This window comes from Anser anser (genome assembly GCF_964211835.1).
Source record: "Anser anser genome assembly, chromosome: Z".
Lineage (NCBI taxonomy): Eukaryota > Metazoa > Chordata > Aves > Anseriformes > Anatidae > Anser > Anser anser.
The window spans coordinates 77,788,685-77,810,840 of record NC_139723.1 but is presented as its reverse complement, the minus strand read 5'-3'; the positions used below and the strand labels follow the sequence as shown (position 1 = coordinate 77,810,840).

Here is a 22,156-nt window from a genome sequence, read left to right as displayed (position 1 = left end):
GAGCAGATGCAGGGAAAGCTTTTATTGGTATCTCCCAGCCAACGTCAGCCCAGTTAAAAAAAAAATTGCTTCATCTCTCAGAGAGCTGTTTAACACGGCTCAGGCAGCAATTGGTACAGGGACAGCAAACCAGGCTGCATCTGCTCAGCCCCAGTCACAAGCTCCCTGCTTCCTCCGTGTGTGTGTGTGTGTGTGAGTGAGCGTGCGTGTGTGTGTGTGTGTGCGCTAGACACAGGCATCCGCTCCCAGCATCTCGCCGTCTCCTGCATCCTCCAGCAGCGAGCACGCGGCTCTGGCTCCCCGCGTCCCAGCCTCGCCGCTGTCTCCCCCGGCGGGGATTTGCGCGTGGGGCGCGGGATGCGGTGAGCACCCGCAGGACCAGAGGAGGTGGTGGCCGGGAGCAGCTGCCATGGGCATCGCGTGGGAAGCTTTCTAGGGCTCGTGCTCCCAAGCAGGACCCTGACCCTGGTAGGTGGATTTTTTTTTATTTTTTTATTTTTATTTTTTTGCTGCCGCTGGTGCTTCACCCGGTGCGTGGCGTGGGCTGGACCCCTTGGGTGGGTCACCCTGGGGTCCTGGTGCCGGGATGGGGTGCCTGGGATGGAGTGGGGGTGTGGATGGTGGAGGGTCCTGCGCTGGTGTCGGGGTCCTGATGTGGGTGCTGGGGAGGGAGACGAGGAGGAGAAGTGGGGAGCTGGGCGGGAGCTGTGTCTGCTGCAGGGGAAGGGACTCTGCTGTCACGGCATTTTCAGCCCCCTCTGGGAGATGGAAACGTGCGACACACCTATAAAATCAGCCGTGGTGCGGCAGGACGGGCAGCCGGATCCCGCAGGGAGAGCAGCCGCTGGCTGGGTGTCCCCAGGAGGGGGGCACAGCACAGCTGGGGCTTTGCTCACCTCCCCCAGACCTCCCCACCATGCTCCTGCGCCCCTGCAGAGGGTGGGGAGGGTACCACCAGCATCGGATGCCACCGACCCCTCTGTCCTGCTGCAACGGGGTCACCTCCCAGCAGCAGCCCCAGCAGTGCCCTGGTCCCAGCACGTGCCATCCGACAAGGAGAGGGGACAAGGGGGTGCTGCTGGAACCCTCTGGGGACCCCCCCGGCTGCCCCAGTCAGCTCAGGGGGGTGGGATGCAGGGTGCCCTGGCAGGCAGCGGCGGGCAGGGCTGTGCCAGAGCTGCGTTGACTCCTCCCAGCTCTGCTCGGCGCCCTTCAGACCAAGCTGCCGTGGGTCCTGGGGTCCCCAGGGTGTCAGCACCCCATTGGCACTCCATCCCTAATTCTGCCCCGCACAGGGCAGCGGCCCCAGGACTCTCGTGGGCACGGTGCTGGGGGTAAAACCACAAAGAGCCTCGTGAGGGCAGGGAGCTGGCCTGGCCCATGGGAGCCAGCACGGGGCAGGGGGGCCAGGTGCATCTTTCCTCAACAGCCAGGAGCTGGGGGGGCGGGGGGGGGGGGGTCCTGCTCCTTCACACCCCTGCTGCATCCCCTTGAGGATGGGTACAAGGTGTACCAAGGACCCTGCTCGTGGCTGCGCCAGACCAAGCGCACGCTGGCCGTCGTTTTGCCCAGGGAGCTGCTGCAGCATCCCACCCCACACCCAAAGCCTGCACCCACCGCCCCTGCAGCAGCCCCCCAGCACCCACAGCCACCTCCAACCCCCCCGCCAGGCCGTAACACCCGCCCCACGCTCCCAGCCGTGCCGTAACACATCCACCCGCAGCCGTTCCCCGAAGCATCCATCCCGTGCTCCCAGCCACCACAACACCCACACCACGCCGTGCCGCACCCACCCACTGCCACCCTCGCCCCTGCGTGCAGCCGATGCTGGCACCCCCAGCAGTGCCTCCGTGCTGGCCAGCAGCCCCATCCCAACCGTGCCTCAGTTTCCCCACGCAGAGAGCCCCGTGGGGCTGGGAAGGATGAGCCATCGGTGCCAGGAGGATGAAGTGCTTCCTGGCTGTGTTTTGCTCCAGAGATGAAGCAGCAAGAAGCATTTCTCTTCAGAAGAGCGCAGGGAAGTGGGGCAGCCCAGGGGAATGAGGCAGGACGTAGATGAGCAGGGCAAGGGAAGGGAAGAGGGGAAGATGCCCACGACCACTGTGATAGCCCCTGGCAGGGCTTGGTGGGGCCGGGCGTTTGCAGCCAGCACCGTCCCAGCTTTATCTCGTTGATGGGGGAAACCTAAAATTAGGCCCTGTGTTTGTGCCAAGGTGAGCAGGGTGGTGACACCAGATCCCGGACCACTGGGTGCCCTGGAGGGCAGCTGCTAATAGCGAATGGAGCCGGAGTCCCTCGGGGACACGTGGGGACACAGGAGGTGGCGAGCAGGATGCGGCCGTGGTGGGGGCAGCAGGGAGCTGGGCTGCTATGGGCAGGGGTGCCCCCGGTCCCCCTGCATCCAGAGGCCACCAGGAGAGGAGGGGACACCCAGAGCCTCACGGCCAGACCAGAAGCCCCAGGCTGGGGCGAGGCTCTGTGTGGGGGTGATGTGCGTGTTCCCCCCCCCCCTCCCCCCCCCGGCACATCCTGGGGGGTTTCTGGGGAGAGCAATGCAGCACTGAGGTATCTGGGGAGCTTTGGGCCTGGGTCTGGATGGGTGGTGGAGGAAGGGGTGAAGCCGTTCAGCCCCTAGATGTGCAGGCATCCTGTGCCAGGATGAGGGAGAGGGGCAAAAACCCTGCAGAGGGGCAAAGGTGGGTTGCAAAGGGCCCAGCCATGCAGGGAGGCCAGCAGGGCTGAGAACAGACACAAGCCATGACAGGAGTGTGACAGCCTCTAGACTTAGTGGTGGCCGCACAGCAGCTGGTGACAGGGGACACGTAAGGTGGCCTTGGTAGAGGGCTGTCACTAAGGGCTGGAGGCAGGGAGGTGGGCTGGGACCCTCCAGGTCTACTGCCGTGCTGGGGATCAGGAACACCAGTGCAGCTGCTGGGGAGACTGTTGCACAGCGAGCTGAGGCTCTCCTCTCTTTTGGCTCTTCTCCACGTGCCCAACCCCTCTGCAGCCTCTCCTCCCCGCTTCCTTGGGCAGGGTGAGGCCAGGATCTGGGGACCCTCGGTGACACAGGGACCTACGAAGGCAGGTCGTGATGCTGGGGGGGTTCTACCTGCTGTGCCCCCCAGCTCAGCAGCCTACAGGCAGAGTGAAATAACGCTGCCCAGAAAAATGCTGAACCTACCCACGCCCATTGGGCTCCTGAGCCTCCCAGGCGGGGGGTGACCGTGCTGCGAGGAGGCAGGGACACCCAGGTGTCTTCCCCCCCACCGGCACAGCCGCAGCGATGCTGCTGCGATGGCTTGGACACGTGCCTCCAGCTCACCCCCGCTCCCACCTTTGCTGCGCCGGGTGCCAGCCCCAAGTTGTGTGCAAGGACCCGGGGTGCAAATACCCCTGCCCACGCCCGCACACTGCCAAGAGGCGTGCCAAGCCCGCAGCATGGCTCCCGGTGGGGCACACGCGTGTGCCCCCGCAGGCGGGACGGGGCCCACGTGTTGCACACCCGGCGCCGCGCGTGGGCATGTGTGTGCAGATGGTCCCGCGGGTGGCGGGGCCGGGAAGCCGCATGCGTGCGAGTGTACACAGTGGTGTTTGGGTTTGCACACCCGTGTGCGTGCACTTGAACAGGGCTGGCATAGCAGGGGCTGGCTGGGTGTGAGAGTGGGGCTGTGCGTATGCTGTGTGGCTGCTCTGGCACAGACATGACCCAGAGCTGCTGTCGGCCCGCACACCCTGCTCCGATGTAGGGCAGCTGTAATTACTGCACCAAGGCTCCCTGCTGCAGCACTGGGGCCTCCTGCAGCTGCGAAATCCCTGTGTGCACGTGTGGTGCTAATTAATCCCGCTCCCCCGGGGACTTCCCTGCCTCCTGGCACGCCACAGAGGCTGGAGGGGCTGGGAGATGGCTGCACTGATGTGCCCCCCTCATCGCTGTCACCAAGTGCCGGGTGAAGAGAAATTCAGGGAAGGTGGGAGAACCACCACCAGCTCTGCAGAACCAGCACCCAGCCCTGAGCAGATCTGCTGGGAGGACACATCTCACCGTTGGCTGGCCTAAGAGGTTCTCTCGTGTGGTTGCAAGCAAGGGGCAGGGTCACAGCTGGTCCCAGCCTTCTGGGATCCACTGGTCTGGTGTGGGAAGGGCCTGGAAGCATTTCTGGTTAAGCTGGAGCCTGAAGAGCTGGGATGGGTGAGGCAGCATGCCCCCAACACTCAGACCCTCTGTGGCCAGGCCCCCACATGGGTTTAGGTCCATCTCCCCACGGCCACCACTGCAGCACTGCTCCCCGCGTGGCTGTCACACAGCCATCGGAACACAGTTTTGGGGCCAGCAACTTGGCTCGATGGTGCAGCAGCTGCGTGCAGCATTGCACCTAAAGACCTCAGCGCCTTCCCTCCCCTTGCAGAGCCATGGGGGTGCTGATGTCGAGGCGGCAGACGGTGGAGAAGGTGCAGAAGGTCAGCTTGGCCGTGTCAGCCTTCAAAGACGGGCTGCGGGAGCAGCCAGCGGCGCGGCGGAGGGGGGAGGCTGGGGGCACACGCCGAGGGACGCTGGAGCAGACGGTGCAAGAGGGAGAGGAGGAAGTGCCCGCGGGGCCCTCGCAGCCGGAGGAGGGCAGCGCCAGCAAGGCCGCGTGGGAGCGGCTGCGGGATGGCCGGGGTGTGGAGCCGGAGGAGTTCGACCGAGCCAACAGGTTCACGCCGCCCGCCTTCATCCGGCCGCAGCGGGAGCTGCACGACGACGAGCCTCCGGACATCAGCCTGGAGCAGCGGGAGCAGGCGAGCAGCTGAGCGTGGGGCTGGGGTGGGAGGGATGAGGCTGGGGCTGGGGACGTGAAGGGGGTCTGCAAGCATCCACAATGCTCACCAGGCAGTGACAGCCTCCTCGGAGCAAGGTGTTGGCCACCAGGGGCCGGAGGCAGGAGCCCGGCTCTGCGTGTTTGTCCATGCAAGCCCTATGGACCAGCCTGGCCATCCACACCTACAGCCCTTACAGCCCAGCTGATCTACAGCCCCATAGCTCATCCAAGCACACCTGTGATCCTACAGCCCACCCACAGCTACCCAACCAACCACCCACAACTACAAGCCCGCATCCCAGCCAACCTACAACCTTGCAGCTTCTCTGCCCATGCCTACAACCAGCCAAAACACACGTCAGAACTTCCATCCACCCACACCGCCAGCCCTGTAGTCCAGCCAGCAGCGGACGGACTGTGCATGGACACAGCCCATCCGTACATATGGCCCTGCAGCCATATCCATTCACCTTCCTATGGATCCATGCCCACTCCTCTAACCCTACCTGGCCAGCAAGCCAGCCATGACCCCACCACCCACCTGCTGACTGTGCCACCACCCCAAAAACCTTCCCTCCCATCCCCTTGGCACCCCTACACCCGTCCCCACCTGCGATGTGGTGGCCCCCTGTTGGGGAGCACCCACGCTGCCTCTCCGAGCAGGGTGCTGAGCCGCAGCTGCCCATCGCTCCGCAGATCCTCAACGATGAGATGTGCGAGATCTGCGAGGTGTGGACAGCCGAGAGCCTCTTCCCCTGCCGCGTCTGCAGCCGGGTGTACCATGACGGCTGCCTGCGCCGCATGGGCTACCTGCAGAACGACAGCGCCGTGGAGGTGACGGAGACCGCGCACACCGAGACCGGCTGGAGCTGCTACTACTGCGTGAGTGCCCGTAGCGGACACCAGCGGGGTCCCATGTCGTGGCCTGCTCCAGCGTGCTGGGGCTCCTGATGCTCCTCAGCTCCTGCCATCTTTCCTGACAGGGAGCCACCAGGGGATTGGAAAGTCTACAGGAAAGCTGGGGAAGGACTCCTTGTCAGGGGGTGGAGTGGTAGGACAAGGGGCAATGGCTTTAAAGTAAAAGAGGGGAGATTTAGGTTAGAAATTTGGAAGAAATTCTTTATTTTGAGGGTGATGAGGCCCTGGCACAGGCTGCCCAGAGAAGCTGTGGCTGCCCCATCCCTGGCAGCGCTCAAGACCAGGCTGGATGGGGCTGTGGGCAGCCTGGGCTGGTGGGAGGTGTCACTGCCTATGACAGGAGGGTTGGAGCTAGATGGTCTTTAAGGTCCCTTCCAACCCAAACTGTTCTGTGATTCTATGACACTGGCCCCTCCCCACCTCCCCACAGCGGCCATATGCTAACGCCCACCCCCCGTCTTCCCCCTCTAGGACAACCTCAATCTCCTGTTGACGGAGGAGGAGATGTACAGCCTGATGGAGACTTTGCGGCAGTGCAAGATCATTCCAGGTGCGCACCCTCCCCATGAGCCCTCCCTCACCCCTCATGCAGCCCTTGGGCTGAGGGTGTCACCGCTGCCCTCGCCAGCAGAAGGTAAAAGCTCTGCTAAGGGCAACAGCCTTGGGTCCCCCGTAGCGGTCGAGGAAGCAGGGGAAGGTGGGAGGGACGCATGGGACTCCCAGGGGGAAGGCTGGTGGAAGGGATGCCCCAAACCTGCCCCCGCAGACACCTGCCTGACGCTGGACGACTTCCTGCACTACAAGCACCTGGTGCACAAGCAGCAGTTTGAGCAGCCCATGGGGGAGGCGCAGGAGGAGCGGGCCACCCTGCAGTTCTCCGCCCTGGACCCCGACAAGAAGGGGCATGTCGAGTGGCCGGACTTCCTCTCCCACGAGTCCATCCAGCTGCTGCAGAAACTCCGGCCGCAGGTATGGCCGCAGTGACGGGGCTGGGGTATCCACTGTAACTCTCTTGTGACCCCGCGGCTTTGCTCAGATCTTCCCCGGTCGGTGAAGGGGGTCCCAAGACCTGGGCATGGGTGTTCCCTGTTCTGTTCTTCGCCCCCCCCAGAACTCCCTGCTGCGGCTGCTGACGGCGAAGGAGCGCGAGCGGGCACGCGCGGCCTTCCTGGCGCTGGACCAGGACAACGACGGCTTCATCGTGGAGAGTGAGTGCCACAAGGCGCGGCACGCCTGGTTCCGCAAGCACCAGAAGGAGACGCCGTCCTGCAACGTCAGGTACGGGGGCACCCACGGAGGGGCAAACCGCGGTGTGGGAAGGGGCCGCGGGGATGAACGGCGCCCTGCCTCCCTCCCTGCAGCATCAGCCACGTCGGGCCCATGTCGGAGAGCAGCCCCGCCAGCAGCGCCAGTGCCAAGAGCCAGGAGAAGACGCTGCTGGCCGCGGAGCAGGAGGACGCCCGGTGAGGGGGCAGCGCCGGGGGGGCGGCGGCGGGCGGGGTGATGGGGTGGGCACCCCCAATGCCTCCCCACGCAGGGGGGGGGGCTGTTTTGGGGTGACGGCGTCTGCCCCGCAGGCGCGTCGACTGGCCCGGCTTCCTGCGGGACAACGTCGCCTACATCCTGGCCGCCCGTCCCAACAGCGCCGCCGTCCACCTGCAGCCGCCCGCCTAGCGCCCGTCCCGCCCGTCCCGTCCCGCCCGCCCCGGCGCCATCTTGGCCGGCGACGCCTTCCCCCACGGGGCGGGGGAAGAGCCCCGTTGCCACGGCAACCCGCCCCGCAACATCCCATTGGCTGAGGGAAGCCCTGCTCACTTCGCCCCGCCCGCCAATCCCGCGCGGCTCCCCGCTGCTTGCCTGGGGGGGAGCCAGCTGCTGATTGGCTGGCGGGGGAGAAGACGCTCTGCTTCTCCCCCTGCCTCCGCGTCGGATTGGCTGGGAGGGATGGGTGGTGGGCTGCGATTGGGTGAGGGAGGCTCGAGCAGGTGCAGCCCTGGAGAGCTCTGATTGGCTGGGGGGAGGCAGGGTAGGACCTTGGTGCCCTGGAGGCCCCGGAGGAGGCTGGAGGTCCCTGGAGGCGCTGGGTGCAGAGGCTCCGTGCTGGGGGGAGGCCGTCCCCGCCCTGCCCCACCGCCTCACGTGCCTGCGGCCCCCAGGGAGCCGCCAGCCTCCGGGAGCTGCTGCCCATCTCCTGCAGCCTTGGGAGCTCCCAAGGGGATGGATGGGTTCCTCCGTCCTCCCTCCGCACGGAGGAGGCTCGCAGGGCAGGGGTGAGGCAGGAGGCCACGAGGCAGGGGGGAGGCGCAGAGGAGCTGGGTCCCCTGCAAGCCTCGCCCCTCCACACCCCCTGCATGGAGGCCAGGACCTCCGACTCACACCCACTGCAGCGCCATGGCCTCATCTCCACCTCCCCCTGCCCAAGCCAGGGCACCGCTCCCCGCTGCAGGGACTCCCTCCCTCGCAAGCTGTGAGACCATCTCGGAGTTTCCGGCCATATAGCGAGGCCGGGAGATGCGGCAGCACCATGGGGGCATTTCGGGGGCTGGGTCCGAGGTGGGGCGCGGGCGGGCTGGAGCCGTGGCTGGAATGAGCAAGCCACCAGGGACGGGGCGTCGCAGCCTCCACGCTGTACTGGGAAGTGTCCATTAAACAGCTGTGTCCAACCACCCTCTGGCTGCTGATGGTACGAGGCACGCGCCGCAGACACAGATGGCAAGTGGTGCCCACCTGCCTTCTACCCGGGAGTTTTTTGGGGACCCCACTGCTGCCCGATGGAGGCCGTGAGCAGGCAGAGGGAGAGCCCTGAGCAGCAGTGAAGGCTTGGTGCTGAGAGCAGGCTGTTTGCAGCGGCTCTGGGAAACCTGAAATAACCCCAGAGAGACACAAAGTGCACCCTGGAGGTGTTTTAAGAATGGTGCCAAAGGCTGGAGGCTCTTCCAGTGCTAGCCACATCCCTGGAGCACCCAGGGAAAGCTGCTGGTGGCACTTGGTCTGCAGGAACCAGGCTGCCAGCAAAGGAGGCTCGCCTGCCCAGGTGGCTTTCCTGCAGCCTGTCCCCATGGCTGCAATTCCTGTCGGACGAGCTGCCGCTGGGTCCAGACCATGGTGGTGCTCTCCAGTCGACCCCACAGAGAAAATCCATTGCCTGAAGGAAGAGGATGGTGGAAGGAGGAAGGAGCTGGTGGGTGGTTTGGGCGCCTGAAGCCAGGATGCGGCAGGCGGGCGATGCTGCACTCTCCTGGGGAGATGCTGGTAACTGCTGCTGGAGCTGCAGAGAGCTGGGGCAGAGAACAGGTCTTGGGGGTCCTCGGGGTGCAGCACCCTCTGCCAGCACCCCAAATCCACACTCTGCAGGATCCAAGCAGGGGAGCAGGTCATGGGCCAGGTCTGGTCTCTGAAACAACATGTGAAATGTGCATGGGGGCTCTTTTCCTTTTTGTTCCCCCCACCCCCCCTTGCTCTCCAGTCCCTGGGACACCCCAGGACAGGTAGGTCTGTCCCCAGACCACCCTGCCACTGCAGCTGTGCAGTGCCATGACAGAGCCAGCCCCACTCTGCTCCCAGCCCTTCCCCGTGCCTGGGGTCAAGGCACAGAGGCATTCCCAGCCCCATCGTCCCCCTGCCACCCCTCTGCAGCAGCCTGGCATCCCTGCCAGGCCACGTGGCCTGCTGCTGTCCCCAGGGAGCTTGCTAATGAGGGACGCAGGTGGCCGGGCTGGCCCACGTCCTGCAGGGCTCTGCTGTCACCACCCAGTGTGCACGCGGTGCCGCAGCTGCAGGTCCCCAGCCAGGGGCTGAGCACGTCCCCAGCCAGCCGGCACAGGGTGGGCAGCGCACAGGGTGCTGCCGTGGCATCTGCCACCTTCTGCTCAGCCAAGACTGGTGAGCTCAGCCTGGTTGTGGTGGGAAACATGTCCCTCTCCCCAAAAAAGCTTCAACACTGGGCAGCCTGCCTCCAAAATGCTGCTGCAAACCTCTCCCAGATGCTGGTGTGAAGCATGATAGGTCCCATAGCCTCAGATCAAAGGATGGGGATGCTCTGGAGGGATTTAAGGCTGGAGCAGGAACGGCCCAGCCCCAAGGACCCTGCTCGCACTCCTCCCTCTTGCCCAGACCCTGGCAAGAAGGAAATCCCAGGGTGATAAACTCATTTTACTGGAGGTGTTGAAATAGTCCATGGGTCCATCACCCCAGGTCCCTCACTACCACAGGGTGCCGTGCCATGGGTGCTGTGCTTCTCGTCAGACACCTCATGGGGGGTTCTCCCAGCCCCAGAGCCCCAGGAGAAGGTCCCACGTCCTGCAGCGCTGTGCACCCAGGTTTCATTGCCCAGCCCGGGGTGTCCCCGCTGTCCCAGGGGACGCCGCTGCAAAGGTGCAGGAGGTTGCACCCTCTGCTGGATGCACAGCTATTGCACAAGGAGGCAAAGCCACCCCAGAAATCTCTGCTTGTGGGGAAGACGGGTGCTTGGTTTTGCACCCCGGGGTGCAGGAGAGCATCCTCATCCAAGCTTGGGCATCTGCGGGCTCAGCATGGCCCCGAGGCTTCCCTGGACATGCCCAGGTGCCATCAGGTCTGGAGCGATGGCGAGGTGACCGCAGTGTGCCCCACAACAGAGCCAGCCACCCACTGGGGACATGTGGCAAGCTGTGCAGACATGGGCAGACAGAGGTGACCCAGCAGGATGAGACAGCGTCACCATGAGTGGTGGCGCCAGGTCATCGCTGAGGCACGACAGTGAGATGTCCAAGTCCCATCCCATCACTGCCAAAGGGATGGTCAGTGGCGACCAGGAGGAAAAACGGGCTGTCTCTGGGCAGCATCTACCAGTGACAGCAGTGGTGACAGCTCCTGGAGGCGCTGCTACCCTGGCAGCCCCACCATCAATCCCTCCAAGGCCAGAGCAGGAGTGACCGAGCCGAGCAGGGACAAGTGTCTCAGCTCCACTGTCCCCCCAGCAGCACCCCGAGAGTGGACAATTCAGGACCAGAGCCCTCTAGGGGGGCCTCCATGAGGCCTTGGGGGGCAGAAGGAGCTGGGATGGGTTGCGAGGGGCCATAGGAAGCCCCGCCAGCCCCAGGCAGAGAGGTGGCCGCACGGTGTCGCCCCTGCTCCGTGCTGCGGGCGCACGGTGGCACTCGGGGACCTGCGCGCATCCCCGGCGGTCCCACCAGGGACGGGGACACGGCCTGGCGTGGTGGCAGGGGACGAGAGGTCCCTGCTGTCCCCTGTCCAGGGCTGGGGCTTGGGGACAGCAGGGACAGTCCAGCCCTGAGCCCCCCCACTGGTGCTACAGCCGTCGGAGCATGCAGAGATGAGGGATGCGGGGGCTTCTCTCCATCCTCTTTTTGTAGGGGTGTTTGCAACCCCCTTCTCCTCCTGCCCCAAACAGCCAGACCCCATCTACTCTGCTCCATCGCATCCTCCTGCAGGTCCCCCGGTGCTGCCCGTGCTCTCTCTCCCCATACACACCGTGCCCAGGTCCCATCCTGTACCCATGCAAGGCTAATCCTGCCACCCTGCACAGGGAGCAAAGCCGCTTTTTTTCCTGTCAGCCCTCCTCAGGTGGCTCTGACACGGCAGGAGGCTGCCAGCCGCCTCCTTCTGTCCCCAGCACGCTCACTCCCACGGCCGTGCCATATGCGAGGACGCAGGAGGGGCCGCACGGTGCAAGGACAAGGGGATCACGGTGCGGCAGCGGGCTCGGCCAGCATCCTGCGCTCTGCTGGAGGCTGTGACTCATGCCGGCAGCCCACGCAGAGCCCCGGCAGGGTGTCCAGGTCCTCTCCTGCGTCAGCGTAGGGAGCAGCATGGGAACAGCAGAAGTGCTGGGTGCCTCTCTCCGTGCCCACTGCGCCTTCCCACCCGCGTCGCCCCGGCCCTGCAGGGGGACCAGGGGGTGGCACAGGGGACGGCGGCCGGAACGGAGGGAAGAGAAATGGCTTGGGGAACAGCAAAAGGCAGGTCCTGCTTTCCCATTTCAGCTGTGCAGACCCAAGCCTTGCTGCTGGCGTCAGAGCAGATGCTGATGGTCCCTCTGGAGAGCAAGGGCAGGCGGCTGTATGATGCCATGCCTGTCCCCTGACATGATCCCCAACATCCACACTGCATCTGGGATGTGCCCCTGGGCATGACAGCCAGCACATGTGGTCCCCTCTGTCCCCTGAGCCCTCACATTGTGGCAGCTCACAGCAGGAATGCAACAGGGACACTTGTGACAAGACATCAGCCCACAACTTATCTGGGAGCCCTATGGGGCTGAAGGAAACCCGGGTGGCCAGGGAGGGAGGAAGGCAGCCGGGGTACCTGGAAAGCATAGATCTGGCTCAGAGTCACCCCATCAAGCCAGCCCTGGGCTGGGAATCAGACAGGTTGGGAATCACATAGAGCCTGGTTTGGGTGACACGCACCCCACGCAGGAGGCAGGGCAGCAGAGTAGCCCCCAGCCTGCCCCGGCCCCCCACGGACCTATATGGGGCTGCCACAGCCCCTCTCTGCCAGCAGAGCGACGACAAGAGCAGAAAAGTGGGGGGGCACCTCCTGTTCGGCATGGGGCACCCCGATACCCAGCAGACAGCCAGGGACCAGCAGCAAAACGATCCGGGGGCTGGAGCGAGCGATCCGCGAGGAGCCGCACCCGACTATATCTGTCTCGCTTGGCTGAGTGATGACTAAGGGAGGGACACGAGAGCAGACTGCAAACCGCCAGGCAGAGGAGGAATTATTTAGGCTGGAGTGTGGGGGTGGAGTGCAGGGGGGCTGGAAGGAGCTGGGCGGAGGGAGGAGGCTGGTGGGATGCTTTGGCAGCAGCCCCCTCCCTGGTCCGAGTACCAGGCCGGGGAGAAGCAACGCAAGATTTGGGGGATGGCATCCTGCAAGCTTCCCACATTCGGGGAGAAAATCCCTCCAGCCAAGAAGGGGGGTCCTGCCCTTCCCCAGACCCGCAGCCACCACCTCCCACATGCTGGCGCGGAGACCTGCCGTGCCGCAGAGCCAGCAAATTCCCTGCCAGAGGGACTTGTGTGTGGTGAAACGCCCCACAGCTGCCTGCACAGGGCAGCAGCAGGCGTGCACAGCCCCGTCCCTGCCCGGCCGAGGCGTGCAGGATGTTTGCAGGAGCTATTTCTGCTCGCAGGTCACACCGCGCTGTCGCGGGCCAGCGGTGGGGACGGCTGCTGGGGGACAGCTGGGAGCTGGCCCTGCAAGAATCGACCCCGGCACACACGAGGTGAATTTTTATCAGCGGGGAGAGGAAGGAGGAAAAATGACCCCACTGTGTGGCATCTCTCCTGTACATGGGGAGCAGAGCCGAGGCACACGCATGCCCTTCAGCCCAGGAAGATGCTCGCAAGGGGTGAATCATTTCTAACCCCAAAACCCCAGTGATTTGCAGCCAGGAGTGCCTCAAGGGGGTAACAAGATCTTTGGCTCCCTTTAATGGAGCAGATGAATGGCAGAGTTGAAATGAGCACAAGATGGTCAGGGAGGGCAGATGAGGTTGCGTATGGGCTCCATTAGTTGACCATCTACAGGCTACAAGAACAGGACTGTGGTCCAGGAGAGGAAATTAAGTAAAGGGATATAACTCAGTGCCTGCCAGCATGATTTCATGCCTGTGTGTTCAACAACAATGTCAAATAATCCTGGTTTCTTTATCTGATGACTTCATAAATCCGGTTAATAAAACACTGCTGCAGAGGTACCAGGCTGCTGTCAGGCCATCCATCTCTTCAGCACCCTAACCGCGTTATGGGGATGAATTGATCAATGCTGGGGAAGTGCCACAAGGCCAGCAGCTGGCCGGGAGCCAGCCTGGGGACTGCCGGGCATCATCCCAGCTCCCAGGGGCAGCGACACCTCTGTAACCACCAGGTCCCCTCTGGCCCAACACGGGTGACGTGCCGTGCCTGGCAGGTCCCCAGGCTGGCAGCAAGGGGGGACTCTGAGACCACGGCATCACCTCGGCTTCATCTCCGGTCGCCTCATCCTCAGAGCATCTTGACATCCTCTTCCGACAGCCTCGGCGTAGCCTGGCAACAGCGGTACCGGCATGGCAACGTGGGTGCTGGAGGAGAGACAAAATGCCAGCGGATCCCCCTCGCCTTGGTCGGCTTCTGCTTCCTGGAGGCTCCGTGTCCCCGGGGACATCCAACGGGGGACAGCTGCTCCCCATCGCCTGGCATTGCATGAGATGAGTTGTGGGGTCTCAGCACGGGTCTGGCAGGTGCTGGCATCCCGGCAGGGAGCTGTGGAGGCACACACTGCTGGGGGACTGTGGGGGCTGACAGCGGGTGGGGAGGGCAGTGTGGGGGGGCTCCGGAAACACAGCTCCGGGGGGGCTCTGGGGCACGCACCCCCTGTTTAGCGGCTGGGCAGGATTGAGCCTGGAGTTGCAAACCCACCTGGTGGGGTGCAAGGAGGCACAGCACAGCATGGTCCCCACATAGTGCTCCCCCATCACCCAGCTCTGTCCTTCCTCCAGCACCCCCAAGAGGTTTCAGAAGTCAGGTCTCTCGGTGGTGCCAGGGCTGGTCCCCTCCGTCCCCCCTGAGTGCACAGAGAAAACCCCAAATTCCTCCCCTACACCTCCCCGAGCACACACTTTGTTTAAGGATTGTACATGAGAGAACAAGGAAAGCAGACAGATTTTTTTTTTTTTTTTCTGCATTATTTTGGGGCTGCCAAGGGCTTTTTCCGGCAGCAAACCCCTCCATCCACCACGGCAGGGGAGACACCAGGAGGACGTCACTGGGCTGCAGGCAGGGTCTGCAGCCAGAGCATCCCCTCCACGTGGCCGGAGACCCGGCACGGGGAGCAGCACAGTTACACAACGCCGTGCCAGGCAGGAGAGGCAGCGGGGCCGGCGGGGGTGCGCCAGCCCCCGGCGTGAATTCCCTGACGTGGCAAAACCTCTCCCGAAGCCCCCTCGCCACCCACCCGTGCACGCAGGCACGAGCCCACGCGCATACGCAGGCAGGCGCCCACGCACGCCTGCCTCTAAAGGAGAAGCCTCGCCGGTGGCAGCGCTGAAATAGCGACTTGCCTCATTCATGCGGCCTCCCCGGAAGCCGAGCGGGTGCAGGCAGCACGGGCGCAGGCAGGCATCTGCGCCAGACGCGCTCGCCCCCCAGGAAACCCCCCCGCAGCCGCCGCCTGCGGCACCCGGCTCCCGAACGCAGCGGGGTTCGCACACGCGCGCGCCTGTGCTCGCATGCAGACCCTTCCCAGGGCAGGGGGATTTGGGGATGGGGCAAATTTCACCTGCCGCCCCTTCGTGGCGTGGCTGAATGCTCACACCTGCGCTTCCCAAGGGATGGAGGGCTCCTGTCGTGCTTTGGTCCCAAATGCCCGCAGCAGGGAGATGTCCCCTTAGCATGCACGGTGAGCAAACCCCCTCCCTGTGGCCAGAGGGGACCCTCCAAGCACAGGCACACGAGCGTGTCCCCAGCAAAGCTGAACCCCATCTCCTGCCACCGCGACACCGTCCTCTTCCTCACTCCATTGGACTCCCCCAGGGTCACCCCCTGCAATGGGGTGACACTCACCATTGCCACCCCAAAAAGAGGCTGTCCCTCCTGTCACCACTGCAGACAGGTATCCCAGGGCTCCTGGGGTCTCACGTTGTGACACGTGTGTGATGTGTGCAAGCATGGCATGGCATGTAAATGTGACCAGGCACATGCAGCACACGTGGCACGTTGGCAGGGCACATGCATGGCGTGTAGCACACGCATGGCACATGTATCTGCGTGACGTGCAACGTGTGAATGCCACGGGGCATGTGATGCATATATGCATGCACACGCGTGGCACAAGCATGTGCTTTTCCTCCTGGAGGGGTCCAGAGCAGAGCATGCCCAGACCCTGTCCCTCCAGGACACCCTCGCAGGGGACCATGGCCTAAAACCTGAAATCTCCATTTCTAAGCTGGAAGGTTCTGGCCTGGGGTTATCGCCTCCGCAAGCACACCGCTTTGGGATGTGGTGGATCACGGCACGCTCTTTCACGCAACCGAGGGCACGTGCAACGCATGCACACATGTGCACACGTGGCGCATGGCTCTGCACTGGGGGTTCAGCGTGCCCAGGGCACACATTTGGGGCAGAGAGATGCCTGCTCCCTGCCTGCACCCTGCCTGCCCCCCTGCATGACCCCACTCTCCCTGCGTCCTTACGTAACTCCAGCTGGGAGTGGGGCAAGCCACCGCACTGCGCGGGGAGAGGGAGCGCGTTCAGCTCATTTCTTTTCCTAGAATAACTTCCTTTTTTTAAAAAAAAAAAAAAAATCTTTTTTTTCCTTAAGCCCGGGGAAGTGCCCGAGAAAACATCCCATCTCCACCACCCGCCCCCTCACCGGCAGGCTCCCAGCAGCACCCGGCACCGCGGTGCAGCTCCAGAACAGCATGCGGCAATGCAGGCACCGAGGGGCGCACCCGGAGGGAGCAAAAGCACCCGGAGCCTGCACCCTGTCCCCCCCGGGTGCATTTCCTTCCAATTTAACGCCTTTTTTTGTTTTTTTTTTTTTTTTTTTCCTTTTTGAGCTTATCCAGAATTTGAGACCAGCCCCGAGGACTTGCATTCATCCATATCGCCTTCCCCCTACGCCAGCGCGGGCTGTGCACATGCTGTTCCCTGGCCATGCAGCAGCGCCGGGGGTTGAGTGCCGTTTGAAGGACTGCACTTTGCCGAGGAGCAGACCTGCAATCGTCCCAGCGTGCAGCAGCTCCCCGGGGCCACGGGCAGCGCAGCCAACCTGCTTTGGGCACATTGAATGAGTTCTTGTTCCCCTTCAGCAGCGACAATTTCTCCTCCCCGCCTCCCTCCCACTCTTCCCCTCTGCTTCGGGCTGCACATTCAGTGCCGCTGCCCTTATTGAAGGCTGAGGCACAGGGGGAATTAGCTTTGAGGCTGGTTTTGCTCCAGCATTAATTTTCCCAGCCCTTTGCTGGGCAGAGATGCCACTGTTTGTTTGCTCCCTGTGAGAAAAATCTCAGATAATTTTCTTCAGACAGGATCTTCTGTGAAGCTACTTTATTCGCGATTGCAATGGCGGGCGTCCTGCCAATCAGGAGCGCATTTTTGTAAACAAATCATAACCTTTTATTCCCTATTACCCGATGCCTGATCACCTCCCCTGTTTCCTCATGGCTGAGTACTATAGGCTCACAAGCTACTCGACGCTCCTCTATACCATATATGTACTTTTTTTTTCTTCAGCCCTTTAATTTCCTCCTTTTTCCTTTTTTTTTTTTTTTCTCCTTTCTTATATTTTGAGAACGTGTGGTCTTTGTTTTACTGTTCTGACACTGCTCATCCTGTTTTTCTCAAGCTTCCACCTTATTTTGGAACAGTGAGGCCTTCTACTGTCCGCTTATCTACTTAGCATTTCTCTTTGTTATGACTACACAGCTACCTTGGAACACAGAAAATTAGTTCCCTACTGCAAAAACACAGCTTAGTTTCTCACACTCCCCAACCACACCATGCTGTAACTTTGGCTTCTTTGCTTGCTCTCTTTCAACAAATTGGAGAGCGGTGCTTGCCAAGGCTCCCTTTAACCTTAGCCCACTGCAGGCTGCCGGGCTTTGCCTTGTCCCCAGCCCAGCATGGGCACTGCACTCAAGATCCCCACAGCCAGGCAGCGAATGTCCAGCCAGAAACAGCCACGGCCAGCTTTACTGGGGTGCCTTGAGCTGCCTCCACCACCTTGAGCAACGGGATGTGGCTTTGGGAATTAACCCCCCCCCGCTCCAGATGTGGCCCCACAGCTGCCTGGATCTGTAGGGCCTCCACACCCTTGCATCCCCAGAGCATCCTAACCCTGATGAGCAATCCTGCGACTCAGAGGAGAGCTCGGGGCTCTCTTGGCTTTTGGAGTGTCCTCGAGGCAGCGTTACAGAGGGGGCTGTGGCAAGCGGGGGGCTGAGCCCTGCCATCAGACGAGCAGGAGCCTGATTCCATGCTGGGCAGCCACAGGAGGAGCAGGGCAGCAGGTTGTTGGATGCCTTCGAGGCAGCCTGGGCAAGATCCAAGCCCTTTTCCCTGAGGAGCAGGGCAACGCATCCAGCTAAAGCACCTGCAGCAAGCACCCGCTAGAGCTAGGGGCATCTCTGCCAGGCAGGACAGGGTGAACATGCCCAGATACCACGGTGGTGGTCACTCAGGGAGACCAGCTTAAGCAGAAAGCTCCAAAGACACCCTGGAAACTCCAAGGACTGCTGAGTCTCTGTCCCCAGCACATCACCTGCATCCCACAACGATCTCTGAGCAGCCACCTGCCGTCGGGCTCGGGCAGTCACAGGGTTTGGGAGGCAATGAAGATAATGAAGACAAGAATAAAATAAATTCTGTTCTTTCAGAAAACTGCAGTTGGCAGCCAACCCCCAGGTCATTTTTTTTAAGAGGTCACACTTTGGTAACGCCACGGAGGCATTAAGCTTCCTACAGCAGTCAACTGGGCACCACTTTGAGCCCTGATGAACTAATAGATCTTGGCGCCATCAGCTCAATTTGGAAATTACTGATTAGATCCGCAGATACGCAAGAGGATGAGCATGAGATGGACACACTCCCAATAGACGCAGAGGGTTTGTCTAGCTCTGACACTATCCACCTCCAGCCATAACCCATCCCTGCTGGGAGCATCCGTGGTTAAAAACTAACTTGGAACAGTCCGCAGGTGCCACAGCACTCTTCTGCTGAGGAAATCAGAGCAAGCACCAAATCAAGAGCTGGAAGCTGAAATGGAGCCAAGCCAAACGTCAGCACATGCTTCCCATGTGCAGATGGGTCCCCAGGGCTGACCGATGCCCTTCGGGCTCCTCAGCAAGGCTGGCCTCCCTGCTGGGGGTCCCCCCAAAAACACCGCAGCATTACCCTTGTTGCCCTCCCGTCCCACTCCCACATGTTCTGCCCTCTGGTTTTGGCTGCTCCACCAGAGTCTGGGCACAGGTGTGGGCACCAGAGGGGACAAGGTCCTCCCACACAGAGCCACTCGCATCTCCTCCGTGTGTCCGACACAGGAGCCCGAGGGGCTCACCACGGGGGGCTTGCCGCAGTCAGCCTGGGAAGAGAGGTCCAGCAGGGGCTGGGTGCCAGCACCGGCTGGGAACCGCTCGAGAATAGAGGCAGGAAAGGGGAAAAAAATAAAATTAAATAACCCAGCTGGCAGCACAGACACTGCCGGGAGAGGAAGCGGCAGGTTGAGCCGAGGACACGGCTCATTATGCCACCCCCGCGGGTGCACAGCGCGGAGCGGCCGGCTCCGCCGCCGGCAGTGCTGGCAGGGGGAGGCAGCGGCCGGCATCCTCGGCACCGATGGGCGAGGACGGATTAAACATCATCATTAGCGCTAATAGTGGCTTCCAGCCCCTTCCTCCTGCGTGCCCTCGGGAGACCGGGAAGGCTCTGATGAGATGCAGCGCCACAAGGACGTGGGAGAGGCTGCTGGAACAGGATCTTCTAGCGCTGTCGCCATCCTCAGAGGTTTTCAAGACCAGGCTGGATAAAGCCCTGAGCAATCCTCTCTGATCCCAAGGCTTTGAGCAGGGCTCTGGGCTAGAGACCTCCTGGGGACCCTTCCCACCTGAATTGTCCCAGTGCTCAGAGCCGGGCAGGCACAAACCTGCCTCATGTTGGGGCTCACAACACAGCTGGGGTTACAGGGGCTGGCAGAGCCACCCCTGCTGGGTGGCTTCCTCCAGGGACAGGCCAGGGGGTGGCTGAGCCCAGAGGAACAAGGTCCCCATGCCCTCAGGACCGTGGTCAGCTTGCAGGTAGGAGCTGCCCCCAAGCCCAATCTGGAAGGCAGAACCCCACCAACACCACCTTAGAGATGCAACACCCTCAGACCACAGCAAGGACACCAGAAAGTGAGTAAGGGGGCAGTAATCCAATAATAACAATAATAATGATAATTGGGAAAGAAAAAAAAAAAAACGGGTATGGATTTTTCTTGCAGCCCTTTCCTCATCCTGCAGCACAGGGTGCTGGAAAAGGAGGGCGGCATCTCCGAGGATGGGAGCAGGCAGGAAGAAGAGACAGCACCGAATACGTGGGCGCTGCTCTCGCTGCGGAGAACAGAGTACAAACCCTGCTGCTGCCGCCAAGCCCGGTGTCCTCAGATGCATCTCTGGAGCTCACCCAGGCAGAGACTTCCCCGCGCCATGTGGAGCGGGGGAGCCTGAGCAGGACCAGGGGCATGGCAGCAGTGAAAACCTCCCTCCTGCCCACCTGCTGAGCCGTGCTGGGGTCCCTGTGCCCTGGGCAGGCCGAGCCGTGCCCCACAAACACCTCCAGCTCGAGGGGGCTGTGGTGGGGCCAGGGGAGAGGTCTCCTTCACAGCAGTAAGACAGCAGCTGGGGACTTGGCAGCCACAATGCGGGTCAGGAGTTGGCAGAGCTTGGTGGCCTCATCCACTGCTCTGACCTCCAAACACCTAGAAATGATGTAATATGTGTTTTAACAGAAAAGCAGCCCCACACGGTCCCCTGCCTCCCTGTCATGGAGACCAACAGCCAACGCCTTGGGAAGAGCTGAAGATTGAGGTGAGCACAACATCCCTGCAACGTGCCCCCCCACTCCGGCTGCCCATAGCCTGGGGATTTCCTGAGCCAGAAGCATCATCACTGTGCTTACCAGCCTGCAGTGGATTTTCTCTTCAGGAATTTGCTTAATCGCTTTTTGATCCCAGACAAGCTTTTCACACCTTCGCAGCATCCACCCCCCCAAGGCCAGCAGCTCCAAAATGTTAATCCCAAACTGCACCAAGAAGCAAGCTCATGCCCTGAGGTGCCACTGCCTATTTCAGCACGTGATGCCCGCAAGCCCTTTAAGGGAAGAAAGCTTAAGCAGCCATTCCCTGCTCACCTTCCCCCAGCCACACATGATTTTATTATTCTCCGTCATCCCTCCCTCAGTCATCTCTTCCCCCAGACGGAAGAGAGCTAGTTTATGTAATTGTTCCTTGTATGGAAACTGCTTCATACCTTTAATTATTCCTGTCACCCTTCCCTCCACTTTTCTAGCGTTTCTTTAAAAGGGTGCCGGATGTGCTGGCAGACAGGCTGTGGAGGAAGAGCAGTTTTGCTTAAGACAGCCACTGTCGGGCGCAGCACCCAGGGAGGGAAGCAGGGGCTCTGCTGACCCTTCCTCTGCCCAGCTTTCTTTCGGTGGCCTACAGTCTGCATCCAGTCCCCACACTGCAGGCTCCTGAGCCAAAGCACTTGCTCTCGCAGCCCTTTTTTCAGCCCACGCAGCTGCACGCCAAGCCAGTCATTTGCGGACACAGATGTGGTCAGTGCCAGCTCTGCCCCAGGGCCTCCAATGCCTTTGCTGACGAAAGGCTGGGAAACGGAACAGAAAAGAGCTTGCAAGCCCAGGACATTGACGTTGCCCTGGATGAGCTGCACGAGCCCTTTGTAGCAGGAGCAGCAATCCCTCTGGGTACACAGATAGCAGAACAAATAGACAGCAAGATAGACAGATAACAGTAAGTGCTGGTTTAATATCGTGATGACTCAGACGCTGTGCAGAGAGCACAATGAAAACACTGACTCTTCCAGTTCAGAGATGCTCCACAAACACCTCATGGGAGGAAAGGAGCCTGGGCAGTCACCGGCATCCTGCCAGGAGACAGCAGAGCATGATGGAGACCCCAGCCCCAGGACAGGAACGGGGGGACCAATGCTGTGACGAATCCCCAGGGGAAGGGCTGGTTGTCACCCCAAAATTACTCCGGAATGTCCATTTAAAGACTTCATCAGTTAAGGTACAAAAGCACAGCACTTTAAGCGTGACAGATGCCATGCTAACAGCCCCAATGTCTCACATCAGCTCTCAACTTCAACATCTGAGGCTTTGTAGGTCACAGAATCACAGAATCATTTAGGGTTGGAAAGAGACCTCCAAGATCACCGAGTCCAACCTCTGACCTAACACTAACAAGCCCTCCACTAAACCGTATCACTAAGGGCTACATCTAAACGTCTTTTAAAGACCTCCAGGGATGGCGACTCAACCACATCCTTGGGCAGCCCATTCCAATGCCTAACAACCCTTTCGGTAAAGAAGTTCTTCCTAACATCCAACCTAAACCTCCCCTGGCGCAACTTTAGCCCATTCCCCCTCGTCCTGTCAAAACTGGTTCATTGACCTTGCAGGCGGGCAGTGCTCTGCCTCCAGTGATGAACCGAGCACTGCTCTTGGGCCAAACGGGAGCAAGCCACGGCCACGCTGGCTTCCCAAAACCAGATGTGTGGCTTTCCTTGGATGGAGGAGGACTCAAGAACGGCTGGGTGATGACGCCATGAGCCCCACAGGGCGTGTTCAAGGAAAGACTGGACATGGTGCTTAGGGACACGGTTTAGTGGGTGACACTGGTAATGGTGATGGTTGAAGCAGGTGATTTTGGAGGTCTTTTCCAACCCTAATGATTCTATG

General features: G+C 61.5%; 1 protein-coding gene across 2 annotated transcripts; it reads left to right on the top strand.

The window, feature by feature from the left end:
• The first annotated feature begins 32 nt into the window (after positions 1 to 32).
• Positions 33 to 8,383, top strand: PHF24 (PHD finger protein 24). Of its 2 annotated transcripts, none has more exons than XM_083816825.1 (8): positions 33 to 468; positions 4,407 to 4,779; positions 5,496 to 5,681; positions 6,189 to 6,267; positions 6,484 to 6,686; positions 6,829 to 6,995; positions 7,079 to 7,180; positions 7,361 to 8,383. In XM_083816825.1, the coding sequence occupies exons 2-8, from the start codon at positions 4,411 to 4,413 to the stop codon at positions 7,389 to 7,391; spliced, it is 1,137 nt and encodes a 378-aa protein (XP_083672951.1). In that variant the 5' UTR covers positions 33 to 468; positions 4,407 to 4,410; the 3' UTR covers positions 7,392 to 8,383. The 2 variants fall into 2 exon arrangements, with proteins under 2 accessions (XP_083672951.1, XP_083672950.1); XM_083816824.1 differs by having other exon boundaries at positions 7,295 to 8,383.
• Positions 8,384 to 22,156: the final 13,773 nt, after the last annotated feature.